The sequence below is a fragment of the Candoia aspera genome, chromosome 1 (genome assembly GCF_035149785.1).
Source record: "Candoia aspera isolate rCanAsp1 chromosome 1, rCanAsp1.hap2, whole genome shotgun sequence".
NCBI classification, from domain to species: Eukaryota; Metazoa; Chordata; class Lepidosauria; order Squamata; family Boidae; genus Candoia; species Candoia aspera.
In genome coordinates this window covers 331,720,507-331,730,080 of record NC_086153.1, presented here as the reverse complement: position 1 = coordinate 331,730,080, position 9,574 = coordinate 331,720,507, and the positions used below count along the sequence as shown (strand labels likewise).

General features: G+C 43.2%; 1 protein-coding gene across 1 annotated transcript; it reads right to left on the bottom strand.

Moving 5' to 3' along the window:
• Positions 1-917: 917 nt before the first annotated feature.
• On the bottom strand, positions 918-9,436 carry KISS1R (KISS1 receptor). The gene is made up of 5 exons (XM_063294126.1): positions 8,922-9,436; positions 7,930-8,054; positions 5,654-5,789; positions 3,746-3,984; positions 918-1,517 (listed from the first exon to the last, which is right to left on the bottom strand). Exons 1-5 carry the CDS (start codon positions 9,166-9,168, stop codon positions 1,158-1,160), a joined length of 1,107 nt encoding a protein of 368 aa, XP_063150196.1. The 5' UTR covers positions 9,169-9,436; the 3' UTR covers positions 918-1,157.
• Between the last annotated feature and the right edge of the window lie 138 nt (positions 9,437-9,574).

The following is a 9,574-nucleotide window of genomic DNA, read 5'->3' as shown; positions in this document are numbered from 1 at the left end:
TTCTCCCATGGATTGGATTGGTATGGTTTGGTTTTTTTGAAGGGGAAGTTCAGTTTGATTAGGAAATATTGACATCTAGTGGAGTAGGATGTCATGACATCACTAAGTCCTAGAATTGATGCAAGATGCTGTGACTTTTTTTCCAGCAGCAACTTACATATTTTCATGCAGGAGGCAGGTGCTAACTTTTTTTTTTTTGTCCCTTCAAATTAGTCCAGACTCTCATTGGTATAAGAGGGAGGGAAGGAAAAACGGTATCAGGGTTTTGAGGAACTGTTATTATAGGCGATATCAATAAAGTAGAGCTCCAGCATTTTTGTGAGCTTCCTGATCTGATCAACCTGGAAGGGCTGGCAGTGGGAGAGAGAGTACATTTGTATGACTGGCCCATGATTTACCCAGGAGGCATAGACTGAATAGCAATGGGATCCAAGTTTCCTGAATCCAGGGATGGGGAGCCTGTGCTGACCATTTGACAGAGTAAAAGATTATGGGAGGAGTTCAGCTAGTATGAGAATTTGCAACCCAGTCCAGTGGTGGGGATTCTGGGAAAAAAACATTGCAGAGAGACTCTGCCTTAATTGGTTTGCTATAAGTCTGCTTTTATTCTCACAGTTTTCAAGATAATGTTCATATCCCTGACTAGCATTAATGATTAAAGAGAGCCAGTTTGGTGTAGTGGTTAAGGCAACGGGCTAGAAACCAGGAGACAGAGAGTTCTAGTCCTGCCTTAGGCATGAAAGCTGGCTGGGTGACCTTGGGCCAATTGCTCTCTCTCAGCCCAACTCACCTCACAGGGTTGTTGTGGGGAAAATAGGAGGAGGAAGGAGTATTAGGTATGTTCGCCGCCTTGAGTTATTTATAAAAAAAATAAAGGTGGGATAGAAAATAAATAAAATAATAATAATAAATAAAGATGCCATTCTGAAAGCCATGTGGTTCTCATTTCTTGAGTTCCTTACTTATGTGGGGCTGGACTGTTGCTAAACTGCAACTCACGGCATCTCTCACCATTGGTCACACCACCTGGGCTGCTGGCAAGTGGAATTCAATGACATTTGAACAATCACAAGTTCCCCACCTCACCTCAAACATAGGACAGCACTGTAGGACCCACTAGAATGCAAACACTTTCTAGGAAAGACATTTCTTTGAGCCTACATCCCTGATGAAACAAACTGCATCTCAGTGTGGAGGTTGGCCTGGCCAGTGATGTTGGAACCACCCACCCTCTGCTTGAAGGCCAGCGGGAACACTTTCTTGAAGGCCTTCCGAAAATTAGTGCCCATGAAGGCGTAGACAATGGGGTTGAGGGAGGAATTGGCATAGGACATGCAGTGAGCCCAAACCTTCACCTTATAGGTATAGTAATTGTGCTGAAAGCTGGAGTCAAAGGCTTGGAAGAGGATCAGAAGTTGCACCGGTCCCCAGCAGATGGTGAACAGAGCAATTATGATGGCCACCATACGGGAGATCTTGGCTCGCATAGCTTCAGAGTGTTCTGCCAGCTGCTGTACCTGTGTTGGGGCACAGAAAGGGAGGAAGAAGAGGTGACCCCAACTAGAAGGAAGGTAGAGAGAGAGTATGGTGTCATTAAAGTGGTGGACTGGAACTAGGGATGCCCACGTCTAAGTCTGCCCTCAGCCATGCTTCTTCCAGTGAGGAAGATTCTGCCACGTCCTCTGTATCAAATCAGTAGTGTTTTAACATAAAACGTGGACCAGAACCAGTCCTGATAACTCTCTGCTTAGGATTGTAGAAGTCCAGACTGATAAAGATTTAGGTAAAGGTAAAGGTTTCCCTTGACATTAAGTCGAGTCGTGTCTGACTCTAGGGGGCGGTGCTCATCTCTGTTTCAAAGCCGAAGAGCCGGCGTTTGTCCGTAGACACTTCCCTGGTCATGTGGCCGGCATGACTAAATGGAGCGCCATTACCTGCCCGCCGAAGCGGTACCTATTAATCTACTCACATTTGCATGTTTTCGAACTGCTAGGTTGGCAGGAGCTGGGACTAGCAACGGGAGCTCACCCCGTCACACGGATTCAAACCGCCGACCTTCCGATCGGCAAGCTCAGCAGCTCAGCAGTTTAACCTGCAGCACCACATAGGAGACTTGCGTAAACAGCCAGGTGCAAGCTCCTCTGTTGTCAGTGAAGAGACTTGCCTCTTCAGCAAATCATAGGAAGGATGTTAGAAAGAAAATTAGAAAATCACTGTAATGTGCGAAGAGGCTGTATTGTTCTCAGTGGAAATTAGTTCAGCTACTGGAACTCTAGTAACCCCATCCTTTTCATCTCAAGTTTTTAAAAATTAAACTTTATTAAAAATTTAAGATTAAAAGATAAAGGCTAACAAGAAATGAAAAAAGTGAAGTAAGAAAGCAAAATAGAAAAAAGAATAAATCAGAAAAAGATTTGGAAAAGAAAAGAAAGAAAATACAGAAAGAGGATGACTTCCGAATTTCTTTGCTACAGATACAAGCACGAGGTTGTATTATTCCCAATGGAAAATAGTTCAGCTACTGCAACTCTAGTAACCCCATCCTTTTCATCTCAATTTTTTTTTTAAATCTGTTCAATCATGTCCAGTTCTGGTAGACTGCCTGGACAAGTCCCTGCAGTTTTCTTGGCAAGCTTTCAGAAGTAGTTTGCCATTGCCTCCCTCCTAGGGCTGAGAGAGAATGACTGGCCCAGCGTCACCCAGCTGGCTTTGTGCCTAAGGCGGGGCTAGAACTCACGGTCTCCCAGTTTCTAGCCTGATGCCTTAACCACTACACCAAACCGGTTCATTTCATCTCAATAAATCTTGCTAAAGAGAATTTGATGAGAATCTTGCTTGGAAAAGAATCACTTTCGATTTTAGGCAGCTGCCAAAGAGGTGAAAAGGACTGTGATTTGGACTCACCAATACAACCACCCCGTTCGTGTAAACAGTGATATTGGGTCATGTATTTCAGAAGGTCAGAAAGGTATTGAATGCTTAGTTAGAGTGCACTGGCTCTAAAAGTCTACTCAAGAGTAACTCAAAGCATGTAAATGGCCTTGCAGCCGGATTGGACTTAATGAGTACCAGCTGAATCATAGCAGAGCATCTGAAGTTTCTAGTACAAAGTTCTTTGTCTGAAAGGAACTATGTCTATTGTTTGCGAGACTCATTACTGTTGTGTCTAGCAGCCTTCCTCAACCTTTTGACCCCGGAAGAACCCTTGAAATATTTTGCAGGCCTCAGGGAACCCCTGCACATTCAGGCTCAAATATAGGCCAGAAGTTACAAAATTATTGTATTTGTTTCATAAGTAGGCCTGTATATATGCAATAACAGTGTTCCTAAACTGAAAATAAAGAATGAAACTTGCCTCTTTAATGTAAAGTTGCCCACATTTATAATACTTTTTAAAATTAATCGTGATCTCCCAGGGAACCCCTAGTGACCTCTTGCAAAACCCTGGTTGAAAAACCCTGGTCTAGACACTTGACTTTTCTGTTACTTGGACCTGACTTTAGTTCTCTTACTTTTATCTCTTGAAACTTTGACAGGACTCACATTGGTTTAGACTCTCTGGCTATGCATAACTTTGGAGTGTACAAAGCCACTGTTGCCTCTCCATATCCCTAACCCTCCCATATCAAGTTATGAGCCCCCTTTCCTGCCATCTCTGCCCAGAGTTGCTTTGATTAAAAAAAAAAATCAAGATCTTTCACCTCACATCTGATTTCTCCCAGATGCAACATACAGCTTACAGTACCTGGTGGTGATTGTCAGCTGGCTCCACAGTGGCGTGCCCCATCTGGTAAAGCATAGCACTATAACAGAGGAAGATGGTCAATAAAGGGAGGAGGTACACTGCTAAAAAGTTGTACAGGATGCAGGCTCTCTTGTGGTACACAGAGGGGAAGGACTCGCTGCAGAAGGTTTGTGGACCAAACCAATAGCCTTCTATCAACTGGTTGTAAATCAGCACCGGGACGGAGATCATGAAGGAACCTGTGAAGAAAGAGGCCCAGGATAAGGGTGGTATCTCTACCCCACCTACTGTTGTTGAGGCCTTATTTTTATTTGTTCATTTGTTGGTACAATCTATTAACCACCTCCTTCCAAAGGCTCTAGCAGTGGGTATACAAAACAAAAGTACAGGGCAAAGAGAAATCAATCCATTTTTATTTATTTATTTATTAATCAAATTTGTCACTGCCCATCTCCTCCGACTGGAGGGACTCTGGGCAGTTTACAATACAGAATAAATACACAATAAAATTCTAATAAAATCCCATTAAGACTAAAACTAAAACAATTTCTTAACTACCCCAGCTCATAAAATCCAGATGGCTATGATCTCTTTCAGTCATTATGTAGGAGGGGCACTTTAAGGCCCCAATTTCATTCATTCATTCATTCATTCATTCATTCATTCATTCATTCAAAATATATATATATATAACCACCTATCTAACAAAAGGAACTCTGGGCGGTGAATGCATCTGGAATCCCACTGTTCCAAAGTTTGCCCAGAGTGTCAAGGAATGCCATCAACATTCCTTTACAGTGATGCTATCACATATTGGTTAGAGCTGTGCAACGCTTGGAATTCAATTGCTAAGTTGCTATTGCACATAAGATCCTGGGAAACAGAACAGCTGCTTTAAGGCATTACAGACAGATGCTAAGTTTGCACTCCTGTGTACTCCAAGGCACCTTTTGGAGGTTGAGTCCAGCTGAGGCCTACCCCCCACCCACCCCGTATCCATCCGTGGGTTGCCTACTGCTATCGTATTAAGATACGCAAGGGTATGTGGCATGCACCCTAGGCCACATTGACTGATGGTGCCACCTCCTGCTGATGCAAAGATTTGCATTTTAAATGATTCAGAAGGAAGGGTGGTGTTGGTGCCCCCTAAGCTTTGCTACCCTAGGCCAGTGCCTACTTGGCCTTAGCTGAAGCCAGCCCTGGGTATGTGTGTGGCATCACAACACACCTACAAAAGGGACAGAGCTTGTGTTGCAATGGCACTATGCTGACTTCATCATTTAGCCCCTGCCACTGAGGACCCCACAGCTTTCAGAGAATCCTAGGTCAGTGGGATACCCTGGACAGTTGAAAAGCATCTTGGAAGATGACAATACAAGCCATTTCTGTTCTGTAACTTTGGAAAACCTTGGATACTGTGACAATTGAGAAGTGGATTAACAGGACTTCTTCCATTGCCATGTTAGAAAAGATTGCATATAAAGTTAAAATCAGGGTTGTTGAGGGAGGGAGGTCAAGAAAGACAAGATGGTGGCCACAGCCATGCAGTCAAAGCCCCGCCCCATTTTTACATGCATCCACAAAAAAGGCAGGGCTTCCATCGCATGGTTGCAGACACCACCTTGACTCACAAACACCCTGGTTAGAATAATGAAACATTAGAAGCAGGAACCGCAATTCTACCAGTCTTCAGTTGGAAGGACTATGTATTATCTGAATGGTAACAGACTTATTACTGGCAAGACTTGCGACATATGGCAGATATGAAGGTGTTCATGATGTTTTTCTCTAGCCTTCTTATTTTTTAGTAAAAAAAATTTCCCCTCCGCGTTACGGATGTATGACATTCAGTTATTTGATCATGTCTGTTAACAATTCTAGCTGGCCCTTGATGCCACCCCTACTCACCAACCCAAATGCTGATGCTGACAGTTGCGGCAACTCGTGGCGTGCGCCGTCGCAGGGATCGAAGTGGAAACACAGTCACGTACCACCGGTCCACACTCATGGCGGTGAGGGTGACACACGTGGCTTGCACTGAGACCTACAGAGCCAAAGAAAGGGGTTCTTTGCAAAGCTTGCCATGACTTTGGTGACTTTTCTAAGACAGGGATAATTATGGGAAGTGCTGGCGCTCACTGGTAGGCATTCACCGTGCATAGAGAAGGTTCAAAATTCCCATTTCTCTCAGGACCCAAATGCGGCCTCTTTGCTTTCTATACATTCCTCAGCAGATGTCCTAAGTGAATTCCAGCATGGTCTGAAATGGCAGAAAAACAAGCACCTAGTCCATAATATTCTTGCCTTTTCCGTGACTGTCCACAGAAAGCTACCGTAAATCATGAACTACTCCTGCAAGAAATAGGGCATCTTGGGAGGAAATTGCTGTGAGAAGGAATAATTTGGTTATATACCTTTTAGGGGTATCCGGGGGTGAGGGGGAAGAAAAAACGCAAGGTGGTGGTCATGACTGTGGGACCTGACCATTGTTTAACGTGCATCACATGGAAAAAGGGGTGTGTCTTCGATCACAGAGTCACAACCACCGTCTTAAGTTTTTTTACTCCTTTTGCCCCGTTCTTTTGTACTGGGCATCATTAGAGCACTTGATCATGCCTAGTGCTGAGACACAGCGAATTTGCCAGCCGTTAGTGGAGGCTGCCCACCGCCTCTCTGTATGAGTAACTGTTCTCACGTTTATCCCTATCTAAGATGTTGCTTTACACTGCACCAGGAACTAGTGGTCTTTTTATCCCTCTGCTCTGATTGGTAGGGTCTCCTCAGGATACTAAGCAGAGAGAGGTGTTTCACATCAGATCCATTTTATAAAACAGGTGTGAATTAACTACTTTCTGCATGTAAAGCTGAGGCATCAGCCCTCTTTCCCGTTAGAAGCTAGAACAGCAACTGAACCGAAAGGAGAAAGGAAAGCATGTCTGGAAACAGCTCGTGCTTACTCCTTCACACAGGGTTATTACTCCCTAGGCCTTTCAGAGAATCTTTGTGGGCAGAGCAGACCTGGTGAGGACTAGTAACTTGAACATCTAAAATATCTTTAGTTAGTGCAACAGAAAAGACAAACTTCCATCCTATCAATATTATCTAAATCACCAAGCTTATTGACATTTCAAAAAAAGGAGGGGGAGGGGCAGTGAGGCCCTACATGGCTTGTGTGGGTTGAATATTGGCTACCAGACATACATAGTCCTGGTTCAGATGCTGCACTAAGCCACAATGTGTTTGCTTTGGCTCAACTTGTTGTAGCTGTTATGATGTGTAAACCATGTTTTATGGGCTATAATGTATGAGCCCGGATCACTGTAGCTTATTCAACAAAACCTAGTTAAGACTAACCATAGTTTAGTGCAATATGTGAACCCCACCAATTCTGTTTACACTTTTTCGTCCAGATGCACAGATACTCATGCACGTACTATTTAGTCCCTAACGCAGAGAGAGATTGCATTGATATACACATCGAAACAATATTGTATTTCCATACTCACATAGACACAGCCCCATTCAAAGACACATGTGTGCATAATCCATTTATAATCACTTGATCAATTTGCATACAAATCCACTTATAAATACATATTCATATAATATACTCTTTTGCTTTTTCTTGTTTGCATACATATCATTCCCTTACGTAAACACCTCCATTTATCTTCTTCTTGTCTCTCACACACACAAACATTCACTCACTCACATAGTATATATTACTCACTGACGTTTGACTCACTCAGGCTCACACACAAACAGCACTGATTTACAACAGATACACCTTCGGGCTACATTCATTCGTTATGTCCCATACATATGCACAGATACAGAAATATAATGCTGTTAGGCTTTACAAGAATCATCATAATGGAGGCTGAAGGTTTGATTTCAAGATGAACTAGAGCAGTGTTTCTCAACCTTGGCCACTTTAAGACGTGTGGACTTCAACTCCCAGAATTCCTCAGCCAGCATAGCATAGCTGGCTGGGGAATTCTGGGAGTTGAAGTCCACACGTCTTAAAGTTGCCAAGGTTGAGAAACACTGAACTAGAGTTTTACGTTTCTGAGTTGAGATGGTAAAGAGACACCAGAATTCAGATACAGTACTTGGAATTAACTGGAAATTCTTATAGAAAAGACACTTGGAGAGAGAAGTTTCCAAATTTGGACAGAGCTCACCTGTTGGATGTAGTTGACAAATTTACATAGGAATTCTCCGAAGATCCAGCCTGGGAGTGGATATAGCATTGCAGTGAAGGGGACACAACACACCAGGAAAATGATGTCGGTGGTAGCCAGGTTGGCTGTTGAAGCAAGAGCAGAGACTGGTGGTCTCAAAACTGTGATGAATTTTGCCTTTGCCTCCCCCTTTATCAAGCTGGCTTAGAACCAAGCATACATTTAAAAGATGATCATGATGATGGTGATGATGATGATGATGATCATCATCATCATCATCAAAGGAGAACCTGCAGGAGGTGGATATTTCAGGATTGTGCCAATTCCTGTAAGTGAATATTGAAGTGTGAAAAGGAGGAGAAAGCTTGAATATTTGCTAGTACTCCCACCCCAACTATCACTTTAAGAAAATCTGCCTTTCTGCATTGCTCTTTTTCCGTAGCTTTTTTTTCACTATGTAGAAAGTGAAAGCCCAGGCTGTTTTTATTATCCTTAAATTCTCAGTTCAGTTCCTCTCTTCTCCATATTTGTTGGTAAAATATATAAAGATGATTAAAAGATGGCCGGGTGTTCTGTCTGAAGTGTTAGATGGCTGCAACTTAATGAATGTGAATAGATTAAAAACATATTTTGTTTCAAATCCAGGTAGCATTAGAGAAGTCATTATGTAATACTAACAAGCAGGCATATTACATTGATAAATAAATGATTAACTTAGCCTTTTTAATGGAGATGATTAATGCACTAATGGGAGGATGAAGAGGTATGATTATGAACATCAGTTTTAGCTCAGCCTACTCCAAACTGTGCCCTCCAGATATATTGTACTACAACTCCCATGTTCATGGTTAGGAAAGCTGAGGTATCTGGTGATCAGCATACAACTTCCTATCACATGAAATCTCTCTATCTCATTTAGTTGTTGGCCCCAGTTTAAAAGCATCTCCTCTATTCCAGCGCCTCCCCACCTAAATGTTGCCAACCTGTCTTACCAATGTAGTAGTTGGTCACCGTCCTCATTGGCTTGTGTCTGATGATAACGTAGATTACCAGAGTGTTGCCCACTAGCCCAACCAACATCAGGATGGCAAAGAAGAGTGGGACCAGCCAGGCATCCACCAAATATGGGGGAGTTGGAGGCTCAGAGTCATTAGTGCACAACGACTTTGCAGTGCAGGCTGAATTGTTCAGAAAGAAGTAGGACTTGTTGAAATCAGAGATGGATGCTCCCTCTACCATATTCCTCTTTATTTTCCTAGCTGAACTACGTACATTTCAGCTTCGTTTGTTCCCAGAATGGTTTATGTCAAGAGGCTGACAACATCTGCTGGCAAAAAGAGTGGTGATCTGCTCAAATCTGGAGCCCGTAGATGCTTGAGGGGGGGATAGAAATGTCCAACGGCAGACATCTTCAGCACTTTGGACAGTTCCAGCTCATGCAGGGGTTGCTCTAGAAGCCCATTTGTAAAAGCACAGAGATAGCCACAAATGGACTGGTCCCCCTGCCTTCTCCAGCTTACCCAGGGCAAAATGCCAGAACTGAGTTGTCTTTTCTTAGGCTGAAGTTTCCCCTCCTTGAATTTTTGATATGCTTGTGGGAAAAGCCTAAGAGAGATTATTCTGGCTGAAGAATATCTTACGAGGC

Coding starts and splice junctions, on each gene's coding strand:
- KISS1R (XM_063294126.1), bottom strand. CDS start 9,168: ATGGTAGAGGGAGCATCCATCTCTGATTTCAACAAGTCCTACTTCTTT. Junction 8,055..8,921: donor GGTGACCAACTACTACATTG/GTAAGACAGGTT, acceptor TTGCTTCAACAG/CCAACCTGGCTACCACCGAC. Junction 5,790..7,929: donor TTGTCAACTACATCCAACAG/GTGAGCTCTGTC, acceptor TTGGCTCTGTAG/GTCTCAGTGCAAGCCACGTG.